Source organism: Poecilia reticulata, chromosome 8, assembly GCF_904066995.2.
Source record: "Poecilia reticulata chromosome 8, P_reticulata-male-v2, whole genome shotgun sequence".
NCBI classification, from domain to species: Eukaryota; Metazoa; Chordata; class Actinopteri; order Cyprinodontiformes; family Poeciliidae; genus Poecilia; species Poecilia reticulata.
Genome location: NC_088837.1, coordinates 27,189,833 through 27,208,805, shown reverse-complemented (window position 1 = coordinate 27,208,805; position 18,973 = coordinate 27,189,833). Strand labels below are relative to the sequence as shown.

The following is an 18,973-nucleotide window of genomic DNA, read 5'->3' as shown; positions in this document are numbered from 1 at the left end:
CAGCTGATTGTTGAGAGAGGAAAGAAATTAAAGTCCAGATCCGTTAGAAACCAGCGCAGAGCAATAAACGCTCCAGTTAATCACACATGAGGCGACAAACATACAATATATAGTTACACTGCTGAGTTAATGGTGTTTAAAACCAACCAGTAGAAACTGAGTTAACATGTCAGATTCCCTCCTCACCTCGTCTTGATGAGAACAGAGAGCAGTTCACTGGTTTCTGTCCAGTCAGCTGACCACTTGGTGCTCAGACAGTTTAACTTTACGCACAGAGAACATCGTGGAGCTCATTATTAATCATTATTAATCATTATTAATCATTATTAATCATTATTACTCATTATTAATCATTATTAATCATTATTAGAACAACATCTGTCAGAGAATCACCTCTGATCTGGACGCTTTAACGGACCAGAGGCTCTGGAGCGTCCAGCAGCTGATCCGCTTCTGGAGGAAGTGATGCGGGATCAGAACCGATCAGGAACCGATCAGGAACCGATCAGGAAACGATCAGGAAACGATCAGGAAACGATCAGGAACCAATCAGGAACCGATCAGGAAACGATCAGGAACCAATCAGGAAACGATCAGGAACCGATCAGGAAACGATCAGGAACCAATCAGGAACCGATCAGGAAACGATCAGAGTTCTGCCGTCTGATAATCACCTCATTTCCTGATATGTTACCTGATTTCAAAAACGTTCCAACAGATAAATAATAAATGTTTTGTTTGATGACTACAAATTGGAAATAAAATGATTTTTTTCTTTGACGGACAATAAAAACCTCCAACCCTCTGATCCAAACTAGAACATTTTGGTTTCTCTTCAGGTTTTTCTCTTTGTGGAGGATCAATAAATAACTTATTGGTGTTTCACCATCACCACCAGGTATGAAGAGCTTCAGGCTTTGAGTTTCACCACAGCAGCAACTGAAACACCAGGAGAAGAAGATCAGCTTGTTGTTATGGAGGCTGGTGATGAAAATCTATTTATTTATGTCACATGGACTTTTATCAAGTTTTATACATTTTATTTTATATATTTATTATTGTTTTTCTTCTTTAGATATCAGGTTGACTTAGAATGATTATAAATAATGTACAGGAATAACCTGGAGCTGTTACATGTCAATCATCAGGGGGCCAATCAGATGACAGGGGGTCACTGGTGTGACCGGTGGATTTCTGCATTGTGTGGTGATCAAACAAACCACAAGACATCAAGTCTCCGTTTATTTAATCTGTCAATCGGGAGATATTAGCATTAGCACCTAGCATGTGCTCCAGTTCTCCAACCCGATCTATACAAAATAATAGTTAGCATGTATCAAATGATATAAAGGTGTAATAGCAACTCAAATGAAAATATCCAAACACTTAACATTAATACAGAAGGAAAAATAAACATTTGAACAATATAAATGAAAGGATTACAATAGATTATAAAACTTGCCTCTCCCCAGTGGAACGAATAACAAAAGGGGAGAGGAAATTAATAACTTAATATTTATAATAGTCCTGGAGGACCCTGAACAAAAGAAGAAGAAAATAAGGCGGAGTTGGAGGACCAAACCTCTTATAGTAGACACAGAGGACCACAGCAACAGTCAAGTAGAAGCAGACAAATACATAAAAGAACACATTTTGTGGAAATATAAAACTATTAATATAGACCCAGTTACACTGCCCCCCCCCCCTCTGGCTCCGCCCCTGCGTGTAGAGCCCCGAGAGAAACCCGCCTTATTGACTTACTGTAGTCATAAACCGAATGCAAGTCTTAATTATTAATAAGAGTGGAAAACCTTAATGTTCCCTGTGCGTGGAGGATGTCCTCTTGAAGGCTCTGAGTTTGTCTTTGTAACCGGCTGCGGGGTCCGCGGACCGCCGCCCGGTCCGCCGGGTCTCTGCTCCAGGTCAGCTGCTTCAGTTGTTCCAGGACCGTTTCTGGTGACCCAACGAGCCTCTGCTGTCTTCAGTAGCTTCCAGCACCGGGTTGTGAATCTTTGTTTCATCGCCATATTTCAGCCTCAGCGGGCAGGAAGGAGAGTCTGAATAGGGATTTGCGGCTCCTTCAGAATCTTCTCTTCGTTTTTTCAAAATCAGAGTCCAAGTTCTCTTGCTTGCCGTTCCGGGTGAATCTCTTTTCTGCCTTGCGAAGGAGAAGCTCTTTGGTCTTAAAACTGAGGAATTTTACAATAATAGATCGCGGGGAGCGTCGCTTGGTGGCGGAGGGCCTAGAGAGCGATGAGCCCGTCCAGCTGGTCCAGCTGGTCCTGGTCGTCCTGGTCCAGCTGGTCCTGGTCGTCCTGGTCCAGCTGGTCCTGGTCCAGCTGGTCCTGGTCCAGTTGGGACAGCTGGTCCTGGTCCAGCTGGTCCTGGTCCAGCTGGTCCTGGTCCAGCTGGTCCTGGTCGTCCTGGTCCAGCTGGTCCTGGTCGTCCTGGTCCAGCTGGTCCTGGTCGTCCTGGTCCAGTTGGGACAGCTGGTCCTGGTCGTCCTGGTCCAGCTGGTCCTGGTCCAGCTGGTCCTGGTCGTCCTGGTCCAGCTGGTCCTGGTCGTCCTGGTCCAGTTGGGACAGCTGGTCCTGGTCGTCCTGGTCCAGCTGGTCCTGGTCCAGCACCAAACCCTCCCGCAGCAGCTGCTCCACAGTCACCCATTGAAGCCGAGTCCCGTTCTGCCGCCTCGGCCATAAATGTTCTCTCTTCGTGTTCGGCTTTCTAGGTCCATTAGTTTCTCCTCCAGCTTTATCATTTCAGTGACGGCGTCCAGCGTGGTTCAAATCCTGCCTCCGCTTTTTCAACCCGGTCCTCATCTGGTCTGGTGTTCATTTTTCTAATTTCTTCTTTGATTTCCCCCAAATGCGCATTATTTTCCTGTCGGAAGCCTCTTCATTCCCGCCTCCCGTTCAGCCATAATCCACTCCTGGTCGCTTAGTTCAAGTGAAAAAGTGCTGCGGTAGTTTTTCAAAGCTGAGGTTCCAGATGAATAGCGGTTAGCATTAGCTGAAGTGCTAGCAATATTTTCTAGACTTTCAAGAACCGCTTAATGGCGCTACAAAGCTTCGGTTCTGAAGCATTTCGCTCACCCTGTTCTTTTCCACCTCTATAGGGATGTTTTCGTCGTTTAAGTGGGTTTTCAACTTCTTAGGTTTTCTCGGGAGCCTCACAGCTGGCCATCACGGTGACGTTCAAACCGGAAGTCCAGATTTTAATTTAACTGATATTTTTGAAAAGGGACAAAAAGCAGCAGGCTAACTGCAGAGATCAGGGCTGATGACCTGAACTGAGTCCAGTGCTACCGCTAACTCAGGAGCACTAATCATAAACATTAGCTATGCTAACGCTGAAGCGCGACACCACCATGGCAGTTAGCAGAAGCTAATACTAAAGTGCTAAATTCAATCATGTTGACACATCACAAGAAGAAGAGACTCAAAAAATCCTTCATCTGAATGTTTCATGGATTTATCAACCACGGCTGGCTGTTCATCAAGTCTGTAAACCTCTTGCTTATAAAGTTTACTGAAAAAAAGAGGAAATGGAACTGCAGCATAAACTGTCACTTCAAAATAAGAGCATGAATAGAAACATTTATTTAAAGAATTAACCAAAACTTTGACAAATGTTGAGCTTTATTCAACTGAAAGTTTACAAAACAGCCGAGAAAATAAAAGCTTGAAAATTTACCTGGAAAAATTAACTTAGGGTAAGTTAAGCTAGCTAAACGTTTCTAAAGCTAGCAAAAATGCTAAGCTAATAATTAGCTCTGCTATCAGCCATTAGCGCAGTGCTTCTCAATTCCAGTCCTCCTGCTCTGCATGTTCTAGATCTGTGTTTCAACCATTTTGAGCCGAGGTTCATTGTTTTCATTGAAACATCACCAACCAACCAAAGATCCTCTGTAGCCGCCTATATTACATTTATAGTCATTCTCATCAAAGTGTCTTGAATAGGAATCAAACACAAAAATGTATTTTTATCACATTTTACATTCTTATTTCAAATTGCACTAAACATGTCCACTTCAGAAACACACCTGAACAGTGAAACAACACTGTGGGGTTAAATTTAAAGAAGTTGTAGAAACTTCAAACTGTTTTACAAACTAATCCACAAGCATCTTAAAGCCAGAATACAGAAAATAATTCTTATTCTGAAAGAAGCAACAATATTTGGGAAACATTTCACTTCATATTCACTGTTAGAATATGAAGAGCTGCATGTACAAAATGTCCATATCTGTATATTTGACCACCTGGTGTGAAACCTGAGCATGTTTGGATGAAAACAGATGATTTCCTGGCAGAAACTGAAGACAAAACTTTTCCTCCACATCTCAGTTTCTCTGGTTCTAGTTTTTATAGTAACCAGATAGAGAAGCTCACTTCACAGACATGTTGTGGGAAATGGACTCATGTTCTTTCCAACTCCTGCTGAGCTTCACTGTCTTTTCCATCACTGCTAGATTCAAAGCTCTCACCGCTACCTGGAACATTCAGCATCACTAATTCTCTGGTTTTAATGTAAATGCTCTGTACCTGCTGCCACCTAGTGGTGAGAACGTTACATGATTACGGTGCTACTGCTACAGCAGACACTCGTAGATGACATTATTTGCAGATAATTTATTTTCAAAAAATCTTTTAAAACCAATTACCGTATTTTTCGGGCTATAGAGCGCACCATACTAGCACCTTCAATTAAATAAAATAAAATAAAAACCGAAGCTGCTCTCGGGTTTCCATCAGGACCCAGCAGAGGGCAGCAGAGGGCCTCGTCCTAATAGATCAGCTGGACGCAGCCCTCCGTCTCCAAAGCGAACCCTGGTTTCGTTCACACCGAGCTGAAGTGCAGCGGCTCTGTTTCCTCCTGTAGAGCCAGATCGACAGCCCTCAACTTAGAAGCTGCATGATATGAGTTTGAAAACATTTCTCCATCATTTCTCCTGCTGCTAGCATGTGGTGGATTAGCGCTTTCTCCTTTGATTTACAATGTTGACTTCTAATGATTCACTTCCTGCTAGAGAGCCCCCTGGTGGTTGAAGAGAAATACACACAAAAGCTGCGCAGGGCTACAATCCGCATGGTTCAAAGTAGCAGCTTATAGTCCGGAAAACACGGTACCGTAGATGGAATGGAATCATTTCCACGGCACACTAGTGTTCCGCGGCCCAGTGGTTGAAAAACACTGATCTAGATGAGCCTCTGATCCAAACGACCATCAGAGATTCAGTCCAGGTGGCACCAGGGAGGAGAAACAACTGCATTAGCCGGATGTCCCCACTGGAGCATCCCTGGTAACCATGGCAACGAGCTACGGTTTAGGCTCAAGAAGGGAAAGAAATAATATTCAGTAAAAATTAAAGTTAGACAAATCCAGTTTGTTTAATTCTCTTATCTTTATTGATCAACACAACCTGGTAAATTTGGGTCTTTTCTGGTCCAGTAACTTAATTATTATCCTTAGAATCAAATAAAAAGCGTCTGTGGAGTCGGAACCTATTGACCAACCAACTGGACTCCAGAGGGACAGAACCGAGCCGGAGGCGGAGCTTCAGGTCCAAACTTCGATGATGTCTCCGTCCTCCAGCTCCAGCTGCGCCGCCGTCTGGCTGCCCGCCACCTTGGAGCCGTCGAAGTGGAACCGGACCGACCTGCGGGCGCCGGCGGGGAGCCGCGACAGGTACTGGGAGAACACGGAGCTCAGCGGCGCCTCCTGGTGGGGAGAGGAGGCGCTACACTGTCAGGACGCTACGGCACAGAGGATGAAGATGAGGAAGAGGAGTACGAACTCTGTGGACGAAGAAGAGCTGGGAGGAAGATCTGTCTCTGCTCTGCAGCTTCAGGCTGACGCAGCTGCTGCTGCTGCAGCTGCTGCAGCTGCTCTGCTCCTCTGCTGGCATCACCACACATTCTGGCAGCAAACAGACGGAGGTTCTGGTCAAGATGGATCCAGATCCTCCATGAGGCCGAGCGCCTGGACTGGCTGCTCATTTATCGCTTTAGGCATAAATGATTCTGTTATCTGGCTATAAATTCACATCATTTAGACACAACTGACATATTTTAACACACGTCTAGAATCTGCTGTCAGTTCCTGCTGCTGCTGCTGCTGCTGTGAGAGGCTGGAGGCTCCGTCTGGGACATGTTACCACCAGAACCAGAACCAGAACCAGAGTCTCACTCTGCAGCTCCAACAGTTGAATTATTGTTCAGGTTTTTGTTTAGCTTTCCGGTGTTCTGCCCAAATGACATCCCGTCAGGACCGCGCATCGCTCTAAACCCGCATGTTGACCGGAAAACGGACTGAAATATGACAGAAGAGGAAAATTTAAAGATATTTGTAACATTATCACGTTTCTTAGCCATGTGATCCCTAAAACGGTGAGTTTTATTTCGCAGTTTCATATGCGCATCCTTCACCGAACCCTTCTTCTTATTCCTCCCCCCCACAACAGACTTTACGGTATTGATTTAGTAATGTAATTATATTAGCTGTGTTACCACCCCACGCCACTAGAGGCAGCAGTAACCCCGAAAAGATGCGACTAAGGAGCAGATTTAGACTATAGAGGCTCCTCCACAGCTCTGATTGGCTCAGCAATGAAACTGATCCTCTGATTGGCTCAGCAATGTAACGTGATGCTCTGATTGGCTCAGCAATGTAACTGATCCTCTGATTGGCTCAGCAATGTAACTGATCCTCTGATTGGCTCAGCAATGCAACTGATCCTCTGATTGGCTCAGCTATGTAACGTGATGCTCTGATTGGCTCAGCAATGTAACTGATCCTCTGATTGGCTCAGCTATGTAACTGATCCTCTGATTGGCTCAGCTATGTAACTGATCCTCTGATTGGCTCAGCTATGTAACTGATCCTCTGATTGGCTCAGCTATGTAACTGATCCTCTGCAGCCAGTGATGCCACAGCGGGGCGTCATCACACCTTTACCCAGGTGTCTTTACCTCCAGCAGAGGCTCCGCCGAACCCCTGAGACCGACTCACGGCTCGGTGTGAAGGAAAACGCAGGCTGAGAAGTGAGATACTTGTGATCGGCAACACGAGACAGTGATCGATCACCGATCAGACACTTTTTCACGGAAATCGGCCGTGAAAAACGATTATGATTGGTGGCCGATCGATCGGAACACCTCCTGATTATTGTTCACCAGAACTAACAAAATAAACTCAGAAACATTTTAATTTCATTAAATCTGTAATAAACTGAGAAGTTCTAAAACTCAAACAGAAAATCCTGATTATTGATCCCATTATTTGCCTTTCCGATAAGAAACTGATTGTTTTTTTCCCCTCATCAGCAGCTTATGTTCCGGTCCAGTCCGGTCCGGTCCGGTCCAGTCCGGTCCGGTCCGGTCCAGTCCGGTCCGGTCCGGTCCGGTCCGGTCCAGTTCGGTCCAGTCCAGTCCAGTCCGGTCCGGTCCAGTTCGGTCCGGCCCGGCCCAGTCCAGTCCGGCCCGGTCCAGTCCGGCCCGGTCCAGTCCGGCCCGGTCCAGTCCGTTCCGGTCCAGTCCGTTCCGGTCCAGTCCGGTCCAGTCCGGCCTGGTCCGGTCCGGTCCGGTCCAGTCCAGCCCGGTCCGGTCCAGTCCGGTCCGGTCCAGTCCAGTCCGGTCCGGTCCGGTCCAGTCCGGCCCGGTCCGGTCCAGTCCAGTCCGGTCCAGTTCGGTCCGGTCCGGTCCGGTCCAGTCCAGTCCAGTCCAGCCCGGTCCGGTCCGGTCCGGTCCAGCCCGGCCCGGTCCACCGAGGTCCTGTGACTCACCTAAGATGTCTGCGATGCCGAGGCCCAGCTGGCCCACGGTGGCGCCGGCCGGAAGCTCCAGCTCCTCCCTCAGCAGCAGCAGGCGAGGGGGCGGGACTTCCAAGATGGCGGCCAGCCGGCCCAACACCTCGCTGAGCCGGGTCGACTGGAACAGAACCGCCACAAACCGGGTCACACTTCCGGTCCATCGGACCCAAGATGTCCTCCACAGGACCGACCCAGGAACCACCGTGGATCAGGACCTGGTTCTGATCCGGACCAGGTTCTGACCTGGGTCACATGGTTCTGGAGGACCGAGCAGCTTTGGACCCGTTTGGTTCTGAACGTACCGGCAGCACCAGAACCTTGTGGACGTCAGTCCGGCAGCGGATCTTCAGTGGAATCTCCCGCGGCGAGTCGGACGCGTCCGCCGGGCTCATGATGATGACATCATCACTGTCGTCGGTCGGGTCGGATCTTTGGTTCCTGCGGTTCCGGCGCCGACCGGATCTCTGGACCGGAGGCTCCGGGGACAGAACGGAACTGACGGCTCGCAGCTTCTTGTTGATCTCACTGGACAGAGGACAGACGGCCTGAGACAGAACCAGAACCGGACAGGACCAGAACCAGAACCAGACTCACCTGATCTTCCGCCGGGCCTTGCTGGACTGCTTCTGGACCGGGCTCTCAGGCGGCGGCGGGGACGGGTAGCCAGCGTGTCCTCTGGGACGAACAGAGACGTTAGCGACGGAGCGTCCGGACTGGGCAGAACCGGCCGCGGTCCAACTCACAGCTGGTTCTCTGCAGGTTTGGATCGGAACCGCCCAGGTTCTGATTCCTCCTCGGAGTCACTGAGCTCCACCACCGCTGGCCTCCGGGGGTTAAACTCCGCCCACAGGCTCTCATCGCCGCCATCATCTGGTCAGAGGTGGAAGCAGCATGCGGTCAGAGAGGTGGAGCCCCCTGGCGGCCGGCGGCGCCGCTGCAGCGCCTTACCTGAGCTCTCCCTCCCTCCAAGCAGGCATGCTGTGGGCTTCAGCTGCAGACTGCTGCTCACCTGGACACACAGACACCACACCGCCGATCTGGGGTCAGAACTGGGTCAGAACCGGGCCAGAACCGGGTCAGAACCATCTTACCCTGCTGGAGTAGACAGGGACAGGGACAATGGCGGCGGGGTTGAGGCGTCTGCGTTTGGCTGAAGGCTGGAGGTCGCTGCTGGACACCTGAGGACATGACAGGAACTGAAGAGGTCAGAGGTCAAATCCAACTGGCTGCTGAGCAGAGCCTGGACCTCATGAGGACGGTTCTGATTGGCTGCTGCTCTGGCGCAGCCGGATGCATCGAATGACCCCAGGAACTGGGAGGGTCGTTAAATCCCGTTTCATCATCCAGTGTTTCTACAGGACAGACTTTATTTCTTCTTCTGGTTCCATCTGCTGCTCTAACCGCTTTATTGCTGGTGAATCCACGTTTTACCGATTCTGTTGTCTTAAACAGCCTCTGATCATCAGATGAATACAGCATATTTTACTTCCTGTGTATCAGAGCCCTAATAAAAGACTCTTATTGTGAAAAACTGGTCCTAGCGACGCTAATGTTCAGATTTTGATCATGAGAGGAAAGTTTGACTCGTCTCTAAAGCTTCCCGCCTCCGTTTCTCTCCTTGAATCATAAAGTGTTGCGCTAAGAGCCGCCAGCCTCCGCCGCTTCCACATGAAGCGTTTTAAAAGCGGCAGCAGGTCCGTCAAACACTCACCGTGTCCGCCATGATTGTTTCTGCGCAGAGCGCCAGCTGGTGCTGCATTCACGGACTGTCGGAGAATATGATTACTGCAGGGATTTTACCTGATCGGCGCTGCTTTCGGGAACTTATCTTTAAATATTGTCGAAAGGTTCATGTATTTTAGCACCTCGGTTTAAAATACGAAACTCATCTAATATTTAGATTCATTAGACGCAGAGGGAAATATTTCTAAGCCCAGCTTTAATTCCTCAGATAATTCAGATATTTTATAGACAAATGTAAAAGGTTTCCGTACTGAACTGTGGGCCTGTCGTTGTGCAGCACCATACCTGGGCTCAGTGTTTGTTAAAATGAATTCCTGCATTTATGCAGCGCGGCGTGCCGAGATGTTCAGGAATCCCAGGCAGCCTGAAGCTACCATCACGCTACGGGCTGCAGCGCGGAAACAGAACGGCTTTGAATTTTAATCATTATCGACTCTTTTTTATTGCTGAACGTTCTTGGAAAGATTTGAATCTTAAAATGTGAATCTGGGCGTTTTGTGTCTGGATGGAGAATTTAGTGAGGAATCATCTCCGTCCTGGACGAAGTTAGTGGTTCCGGTCCACTTTTCCTCCAGACCTTCAGGTTCTGGTGTTCTGTCTGTCTGTCCAGCATACTTTACGGTCATACCTGTAGAAGTTTCATTTTGTGTGTTTCGTTTCTTAGACGTTTACGGTAAAAGTTGTTTAATTAAGTTGCTATGGTAACCAACAAATTAACATAAATGACTTTTGCCGTTTCCAGCAGAACATCATCTTTCTGGACGCTGCGTGGAAATAACTACATTTTTCTGTTTTATTTTTTTATTTACCGTAAACTTCTGAGAAATAAAACAAAATGAAACTGCTACAGGTCTGACGGATTTATAAGAAACGTAATATCGATGTGCGCATGCGCATTACCACGTGGCGCGCTGGATTGACGAGGTCTGACAGACAGACAGAACACCTGTTCTCCCGGTTCTGATGTGGAACCGCTGGAGCTCGTGCTGGATCTGAAGGTCCGTTTCCAGTTCTGATCCAAACCCAGTGAAATGAACCAGAGCTTTACTGGCTTCCCGCCTGCTGGTCCGTCAATAATTAGTGATGTTCTGATGAGAAAACGTTGATGATGAAACACGAGTTTCTGAACTGAATCAGCAAAACAATTAGTAATAAATTTTATTCAGAATCTTCTTCTGTTGGTATTATGTACAAAAGTGAATCATCGGAAATACTAACATGAAAACAAACGTAAGGAGCAGCTCCTGTAGAGACGACCTCCTGATGAAATTATTGATTTAAAGTGTTTAATATGAAAACATCAGAAAGCTTCACTGCAGACATGAGGACAAAGTTTCATCAGGACACTCTGCCCTGCAGTTCCTGCTCTGGCCAGCAGGTGACGCTCCACGTTCCGTCGCCTGCAGCCTCACTTCTTCTTGTTCTCCTTGCAGGCCACCACGTAGCGCTGCGCCACGTTGAGCGGCGGGGAGTATCCGTCGGCGTACGACGTGTCCTCGAACAGAACCGAGTAGTCGTCCTGCGGCTGCACACAGACACACGCTGACGTCAGCCGGCGCTCCGCATCGCCCCGCTGAGCTCAGCTGCTCAGTTTACAATCTGCTGCAGGAAACATCTCACACCTCCAGCTGCTTCCACCTGGAGGTCATTTAAAGGGCCAGCGCTGTGTTTTGAGGCACCTGGCGCCATTTTAGAGTGTGATGTGGTAACTGTTACCTACAGTTACATATTTTTATACGTGTGTATACACACATCTAATACGACTAAATAAGTCTGACTTCCCAGTTGAATGTGTTGAAATTGGGCGTCTGTCTCTTTAAGAAGCTCCTGCTCTTTGCCGTGGAGATGAAAGGGTTAAACATGAGAGAATCATTCTGATGTTCTAACGAGATCAACAACACTGAGGCGACGTCGGCCCTTTAACGGGTGTGACTGGTCCTCACCCTGTGCGGCGGCGCGTGGATCAGGGCGCGGTAGAAGCAGGTGGTCTGTGGGTAGAGGGCCAGAACCAGCTGGTCCTTGCTGAACAGCGCCTCCGGGTCCGTCTCCGGGTTGGCCTTCCACTGAGGCAGCGGGATGATCCTCCGCCGGCTCAGCGTGTGCCTCCTGCTGGGAACCACAGCCGCCGTCAGGAGCCGCTCACAAAACTTCAACAGAAAGTTCACGCTGAAACCAGAGGCGTGCCGATCGATCGGCCACCGACCATCATCAGCCGATCACTAAAACCGATCACCTGCATCAGCAGCTCATCCCTTCTCACCGCGCAGAAACTGATCCTGTCGGCTGGAACTAGAACGATCAGCGGACGGGGAAGTTTGATCCATCCATTGATCCATTGATCGATTGATGGATCAATGGTGTGACAGTTCACTGCTTCCATCCATCATGTATCCATCCATCCATCCATCATGTATCCATCCATCATGTATCCATCCATCATCCATCCATCATGTATCCATCCATCATGTATCCATCCATCATCCATCCATCATGTATCCATCCATCATGTATCCATCCATCCATCATGTATCCATCCATCCATCATGTATCCATCCATCATGTATCCATCCATCATGTATCCATCCATCATCCATCCATCATGTATCCATCCATCCATCATGTATCCATCCATCATCCATCCATCATGTATCCATCCATCCATCATGTATCCATCCATCATGTATCCATCCATCATCCATCCATCATGTATCCATCCATCCATCATGTATCCATCCATCATCCATCCATCATGTATCCATCCATCATGTATCCATCCATCATCCATCCATCATGTATCCATCCATCATGTATCCATCCATCATGTATCCATCCATCCATCATGTATCCATCCATCATGTATCCATCCATCATCCATCCATCATGTATCCATCCATCCATCATGTATCCATCCATCATCCATCCATCATGTATCCATCCATCCATCATGTATCCATCCATCATGTATCCATCCATCATGTATCCATCCATCATCCATCCATCATGTATCCATCCATCCATCCATCCATCATGTATCCATCCATCATGTATCCATCCATCATGTATCCATCCATCATCCATCCATCATGTATCCATCCATCATGTATCCATCCATCATGTATCCATCCATCCATCATGTATCCATCCATCATCCATCCATCATGTATCCATCCATCCATCATGTATCCATCCATCCATCAAGTATCCATCCATCCATCCATCCATCCATCCATCCATCCATCCATCCATCCATCCATCCATCCATCCACCCAGACTTCCCTCTCCAGCCTCTTCCAGGTCCTCCAGGAACCCCAAGGCGTTCCCATAGAGAGACATCGTCCCTCCAGCGTGTCCTGGGTCTCCCCTCCTCCCGGTGGGACCTGAACTCCTCACCAGGGAGGCGTCCAGGAGGCATCCTGACCAGATGCCCGAGCCTCAACTGGCTCCTCTGGACGTGGAGGAGCAGCGGCTCTACTCTGAGTCCCTCCAGGATGACGAGCTTCTCGACGTGGAGCTCGTTTTGTTAACTCAATGAAACTTGGAAGATGTTATGAACTGAGTGCTGTGATGGAGGCTCTCTGTGTCGGCCGAGCTGCAGCTTCGCTTGTTTACTGCATGGCAGCTGCTCTTACTCTGCAGAGTCACAATGTGTGGATCATGAGCGCCCCCTGCCATGAGGCTAGAGAACTGCCTGCCTCTCCTCGCGTCTGTTCTCTGCTGTCTGTAACAAAACACGTTGCACACAGAGCTGGTGGCAACTAACACTATATATAAGCTCCGTTCATATATGATCAATTTCTATATTAACAGGAGCAGCAGCCAGTGGCAGCCGGCGCAGTGAGCCAGAGGTTCATCCGTCCAGGTGAGGCTCTGACTTCACGTCACTGAGTATTTAAAAAACATGGAGGCTGGTTCTGGTTCTGCTGTTGGACCGCCGCTGCGGGCTACAGGCAGTAATATTTCAGACGTAGCTCCACGCAGCAGTGAACTGTCACACCAAACCTCTGCTTAATGCTGAGATTGTAATGGATGATCGGAATCGGCAGCCAAAAACCTGATCAGATCGTTTCTAATTTAAACCGATTCTAAAATCTACAGACAGAAGAAAAAGGAGCAGATGGTAGATTTCCTTCAGTGGTCCAGTTCATCACTGCAACATGTGCTAAGTAGCTCCCAGTGCTGCATGATGGGAAACCTGACCTCAAGCTGCTCACCACAGACCTGCACATCAAGCCAGGCAGGAGCAGAAATACTGCCCCCTGCAGGTGGGAGTCAGCATCACTTACAGAAATGATGGGATCTCATGACCCGACATTAATGTCCCTGAAAACTGGAGCAACTGCAGAGATCTGCTCTCTGGTTGGACGATTCCAGAGGTTCTGGTCCGGTTTGAACCCGGACCAGAACCAAAAACCAACTCACTCTTTTCCTTCTTCATCGATGTCGTCCACTTCATACCTGCAGAAAGAGCAGAGCAGGAGAAGCTGAGCCGCTTGCAGACCAACATGGTGTCTGGATAAACCGGGCCGGACCGAGCCGGACCGGACTGGAGCTCACTTGTTGGTGGAGTGGTTGTAGCTGACCACCTCTGCCAGGATCCACTGCTCGTCTCCATCCACGGCCTTCACCCGCGCCGCCACCTTGTCGCCCTGCTTGGCCACGTAGTCACTGCTGGCCGGGATCGCGCCGCACAGAGGAGGGGGGCTGGAGAGGCCCAGAGAGGCCGGAGGTCAGAGGTCAAATCAGCCACAGTTAGTTGAAACAATCAACTTCATCTGAGAAACATTTGATTCAGACGTAAAACAAGATGGTAGAAACACTGGAGGCTGCAGTTAGCTTGTGTTTTCATCACTAGCTAACTGCAGTCAGCATCACGGTCAAAACATTTTCTCTGACAGACGCAGCACCATCACTGAAACACCGAGGGGATTTCACTTTGTGGCAATCTGGTCTAGCGCTAACTAATAATGTTAGCTCTAGCTAATGATGTTAGCTCTAGCTAATGGTGCTAGCTCTAGCTAATGGTGCTAGCTCTAACTAATAATGTTAGCTCTAGCTAATGATGTTAGCTCTAGCTAATGGTGCTAGCTCTAACTAATGATGTTAGCTGTAGCTAATAGTGCTAACTCTAACTAATGGTGCTATCTATAGCTCATGGTGTTAGCTCATGCTAATGCCATTAAGGATCAGTCCCAGAAGAAGGTCAGGGGAAGCAGCAGCAGGGAAAGTTCTGGATCTGGATCCACCAGGCGGTACCTCTCTCCAGGTTTGCCGATCCACAGCGGAAGCGTCATGGCCGACTGCTGCAGCAGCGTCATCAGGACGCCGCGCCTCATGGTCTTCCTGGGGGGGTCGCTGTCGCTGTAAACTCCAGCCATCTTAGCAGCTGAGGAGCAAAAACACGCAGCGCTGCTGAGGATGAGATCTGGCACCAGGAGATCCGATCCTGACTGGAAGAGGACCTACCGATCCGCCGCTCCTCCAGCAGAGACTTGATCTCAGCGATCTTATCCAGAGCGTGACGCAGGATGCTGCAGCAGGGAGACGGAGAACAGCTGCATCAGCAGGAGATTCACCAGATTCACCAAACTACAGGAAATGTTTCACCTGCACTCAGCCTCTGCATCGGCCTTGGCCGTGGTGTACAGGCCCCTGAGCTTGGTGCGGTAGTATGGAGAGGCTGCAGGGGACAGAGGACAGGTCAGCAACACCTGATGTTCCTATGGAAACCAATCACAGCCAGTCAGGCTCCTCTTTTCAGGCCGCAACGCTTCCCAACAGAAGTGGAGGCAGAGTGAAGTCAGGATGAGCAAAATGAGAGCAGAAGGTCCTGAGACCCTGAAGGTCCTGGAGGAACAGCTTCAGCTGGCCAGCAGTGACCTCTGACCCCTCCGACAGAAGGGTCAGAGGTCCAAGGAAAAACTTCCTTGAACAGCGTTGCAGCCTGAAACGTGGGAGCGGAGGAACATCAGCTCCGGTTAACGGTGGACTGCTGGCCTCCATCTTGCTCCCACATGAAGCCTGAGTCAGCATGGCGGCGGCCCGACTGACTCTTGTTCTCCGTCTGCATCCTCTCGTGGGTCTTCTGGATGTTCAGCAGATTGTGTTCGCTGCGTGACCTCTCCTCCTGAAACAGGAAACAGGAGCTTGATTCGCCCTGCTGCTCCAGCTGCTGCCAGGTGAGCAGGCCGAACTCACCTGAGTCTGTTTGATGAGCTGGTGGAGCTCAGTCAGCAGCTCGGCGATCTTCGTATCCGCCGACATGTTGCTCCTGCTGGGTCAGACAGAGAGGAGGCCCGCTGCAGCTGCACCTCCGGATGGAAACTGGTTGGTTGGAGACAGAAACAAGCAGCACCTGAGTTTCTCAGCTACCTGCTGCTCAGCAGGCCGGAGTTTCTCTCTTATTACATGGAAACTTTTCCTGTTTTAGTTTTTGTCAACGCACTGACCTCAGTGGAAGGACAGAGGTCAGTCGTCTTTTTGGGGAAACTCCGCCTAGATTAGCGGGTCTGCAGCACATTTTATTAATATTACATTATTTATACTGCAACTGACCGCTCCAGTTATTAACAATGTTTCCGTTCCTTCCAGAATAAAACTAAACTAAAACAATATTTTAAACCATCTTTAAAACCAGGATAAGGCCAAACACTGATATAATATTCTAGTCTTTGGCCTAAAGTCGCTCTGAGGGAATTTAGAGGCCGAATAAAAGTCCGAAATGTTTAAAACGTAACGAGCCGTTATGCAGTTAGCAGCAGCTGTTTGTGTTTAATCACATAATAATCTCAACTGCGCAGATTCTACATAAATATAATCATCTAAAACATTAGTAACAATGATATATTTTCAGATTATTTATTAGAAAGCTTCTAAAAGACTCACCAAGCAGGTTTGTTTATGTGTTTACGAGCCACGAGCTAACCTCGGATTAGCATCTACTTCTTCTTTTGCGGTGTTGTGTTCAAAACGCCAACAGCGCCACCACTCCTGCGTCAGGCCAGAGTTGGTAAATGTCTTAATTTCATGAAACTTGATGTTTCCTCTGCGCAAACGACGATTATTTATTCTAATTAAATAGGAATGATTCATCTACGTCATATCATAAAAGCAGTATTGTACATTTTTATTTTATACACATGCAGATAAAGGTCTATCATCCAAAACATCAAATTAGTTTGACAGATGAAGTCTGTGGTTATGTTACGTTTCAGGAATGTATTTATTTATTTATTCATGTAATCCCAAAGCTCCCTTTGCCTGACTAGAGATTTCCTCAAGTCACTTTACACAAAATATAACTGATATAATTGACACAAACAAAGCAAACCAGAAACTATGATCCGTTTAAAATCCTTTAATCATAAAACATTGTCTTATAAAAACGAGCATCAAAAGCGTCTCCAAGCTGCCACCCAGTGATTCCAGCTGCATCGCCGCGGTGCCGGTCCAGACTCTGCAGCACGCCGACCCAAAGGTCAGCCTCAGGGGTCAGCGAGCTGATGGCTGCAGGCTCCAAGCAGGCAGAGCGCCAACCAAACATCTCGATCCGTCGCCAAGGAGGCCGTGGTCAGTTACCGGGAAGATCCATCCGACCAGCCCTGGGTTCACACACACACACACACACACACACACACACACACACACACACACACACACACACACACACACACACACACACACACACACACAGTGGTTCACGTCTGATTGGACCCATCAAAGCCTAAACAAAATCCTTTGTATTTTAGAAATAGTTTTAAATATCTCAGTTTGCAGTGGGTTTTAAAATGAGCCTTTTGAATCTGAGCATGTCAGAAACTCTTCCTGGGAAACGTTTTGGGTCTCAAAGGGAAACGAGGACTTGAGCTCTGAAACGATTCTTCCAGATTATTATGTTCCAGTCCAACAGGTTTCAAAGATAATTAACAATAAAACCACTAAATAAACATTCAGTTTCCCAAAGATTTCCAAATCGGCAGATGTTTGTGTAACACTGATAAAAATGTTCTGGTTTGAGAGGAAAAGTTTTCAGCGGAGGTCAAAGGTTAAAGTTAAATTGGCAGATGTCACGACAGCCCCGCCCATTTCCGCAGTCTGAGCCAGATGTTCAGCATAAAAGCGTCAAATTAAACTTTAAATCTTTTCGGCCAGCATGTATTTAAGTTGTAAGCTTCATTAGTAATAGAATCACTTCCACCTCAGGCTTCACTCCTTGTCCTTCTTCTCGCTGTTCTGCAGTTTTTCCACGATCTTCCTCTCGTGTCCCGCAGGATTCTGGCGGTTCGTGTTGTCGCTGGCCTCCTTCTTGGTTCTGCCTTTGCGGGCCGAACCCTCTGCGCCGCGAACAGAACCGTTAGTTTCTATCCGTGTGAAGCGCAGAGCAGCAGACTTCCGTCCTCACCTGCGTATTTATCCGTCAGGTTGTATCGGTCATACTCATCGTAATGTTCCTCCTCGAACTTGGACAGCTTCAGGTTCTTCACGTCGACGTGGCTCATGGTCGCCTCGGGAGCTTCCAGCTGTTCTGGACCGGTTCTGGTTCTGCTGCGGGTTTGTTTTTCTGCTTCCTCCGGGTGGGTTTTTATGAGCTCCTCCCGGTTCCTCCTCCTCCCGGTTCCTCCTCCTCCCGGTTCCTCCTCCTCCCGGTTCCTCCTCCTCCCGGTTCCTCCTCCTCCCGGTTCCTCCTCCTCCCGGTTCCTCCTCCTCCCGGTTCCTCCTCCTCTCAGCCCAAACAAACAGCTGTTGCATCAGAAACTTCACGTCCAGCTTCTCCTGACGTGGAAAACAAACAGATTATCAGCATCAAAGTCAAATCCAGAAATAAATCAAACAGCGGAGGAAACAAAATCATCTCAGTTTGTTTTATTCTAGCATTAAATTCAGTTTAAAATCAAGTTTTTAATTTTGGTTTTTCACCAAATTTCTACCAAACTTGTAATTTAGTTTTTGCTGCACTTAGAAACAGAAATATTTATGTTTAGAAATAATCTGTACGGCTCTGAACGCTTCACTTTGGGCTTCTTTCGTCATTTATGAATTTATTTTCTCAGGTAAATCTAAGAATTACAGTTTTATTATCCACAGAACCAAACAAATAAATAAATAAATGAATCTTCTATCAATACATTTATTGGATTCAGAACTTTATGGACATTTTTCATGTTTTTAACCAGCAGTTTGTGAAGATCCAACTGGTTTCTTTAAACTGGTGTCTAACCAGCAGCAGCTGCAGGTTTATCACAGCCCTGACCTGCTGACCTCTTGACCCTGCGTCAGGAGGTCAGGAGGTGAGGGGCGTCGGGAGGTGAGGGGCGTCGGGAGGTCAGGAGAAGAGGGGCGTCGGGAGGTGAGGGGCGTCAGGAGGTGAGGGGCGTCGGGAGGAGGTGAGGGGCGTCGGGAGGTCAGGAGGTGAGGGGCGTCGGG

At 48.3% G+C, this 18,973-nt stretch overlaps 3 protein-coding genes across 4 annotated transcripts; all 3 read right to left on the bottom strand.

The window, feature by feature from the left end:
* Window positions 1-5,385: 5,385 nt before the first annotated feature.
* nfatc2ip (nuclear factor of activated T cells 2 interacting protein) lies at window positions 5,386-9,670 on the bottom strand. Its single transcript, XM_081610428.1, has 9 exons — window positions 9,522-9,670; window positions 8,902-8,988; window positions 8,759-8,819; window positions 8,554-8,680; window positions 8,405-8,485; window positions 8,113-8,335; window positions 7,784-7,928; window positions 5,798-5,919; window positions 5,386-5,721 (listed from the first exon to the last, which is right to left on the bottom strand). The coding sequence occupies exons 1-9, from the start codon at window positions 9,567-9,569 to the stop codon at window positions 5,560-5,562; spliced, it is 1,056 nt and encodes a 351-aa protein (XP_081466554.1). The 5' UTR covers window positions 9,570-9,670; the 3' UTR covers window positions 5,386-5,559.
* Window positions 9,671-10,686: 1,016 nt separating this feature from the next.
* sgf29 (SAGA complex associated factor 29) lies at window positions 10,687-16,560 on the bottom strand. 2 transcript variants are annotated; one of them, XM_008417171.2, is made up of 10 exons: window positions 16,436-16,560; window positions 15,749-15,874; window positions 15,602-15,677; window positions 15,158-15,230; window positions 15,017-15,081; window positions 14,807-14,936; window positions 14,108-14,254; window positions 13,973-14,008; window positions 11,497-11,662; window positions 10,687-11,078 (listed from the first exon to the last, which is right to left on the bottom strand). In XM_008417171.2, the coding sequence occupies exons 2-10, from the start codon at window positions 15,812-15,814 to the stop codon at window positions 10,962-10,964; spliced, it is 876 nt and encodes a 291-aa protein (XP_008415393.1). In that variant the 5' UTR covers window positions 15,815-15,874; window positions 16,436-16,560; the 3' UTR covers window positions 10,687-10,961. The 2 variants fall into 2 exon arrangements, with proteins under 2 accessions (XP_008415393.1, XP_008415394.1); XM_008417172.2 differs by having other exon boundaries at window positions 11,497-11,659.
* Window positions 16,561-16,892: 332 nt separating this feature from the next.
* Window positions 16,893-18,120, bottom strand: nupr1b (nuclear protein 1b). The gene is made up of 3 exons (XM_008417174.3): window positions 17,952-18,120; window positions 17,748-17,883; window positions 16,893-17,151 (listed from the first exon to the last, which is right to left on the bottom strand). The coding sequence occupies exons 1-2, from the start codon at window positions 18,046-18,048 to the stop codon at window positions 17,756-17,758; spliced, it is 225 nt and encodes a 74-aa protein (XP_008415396.1). The 5' UTR covers window positions 18,049-18,120; the 3' UTR covers window positions 16,893-17,151; window positions 17,748-17,755.
* Between the last annotated feature and the right edge of the window lie 853 nt (window positions 18,121-18,973).

Bases quoted from the DNA above. Each gene is read 5' to 3' on its own strand.
- nupr1b (XM_008417174.3), bottom strand. From the start codon at position 18,048: ATGAGCCACGTCGACGTGAAGAACCTGAAGCTGTCCAAGTTCGAGGAG. The intron at 17,884-17,951 runs GTGAGGACGGAA...TTCGCGGCGCAG, and splicing joins CCTGACGGATAAATACGCAG to AGGGTTCGGCCCGCAAAGGC.
- nfatc2ip (XM_081610428.1), bottom strand. From the start codon at position 9,569: ATGCAGCACCAGCTGGCGCTCTGCGCAGAAACAATCATGGCGGACACG. The intron at 8,336-8,404 runs GTGAGTCTGGTT...TCCTCTGTCCAG, and splicing joins AAGGCCCGGCGGAAGATCAG to TGAGATCAACAAGAAGCTGC. The intron at 5,722-5,797 runs GTTCGTACTCCT...TCTCCCCACCAG, and splicing joins AGCTCTTCTTCGTCCACAGA to GAGGCGCCGCTGAGCTCCGT.
- sgf29 (XM_008417171.2), bottom strand. From the start codon at position 15,814: ATGTCGGCGGATACGAAGATCGCCGAGCTGCTGACTGAGCTCCACCAG. The intron at 15,082-15,157 runs GTGAAACATTTC...TCCCTGCTGCAG, and splicing joins GATGCAGAGGCTGAGTGCAG to CATCCTGCGTCACGCTCTGG. The intron at 14,937-15,016 runs GTAGGTCCTCTT...TTTGCTCCTCAG, and splicing joins GCTGGAGGAGCGGCGGATCG to CTGCTAAGATGGCTGGAGTT.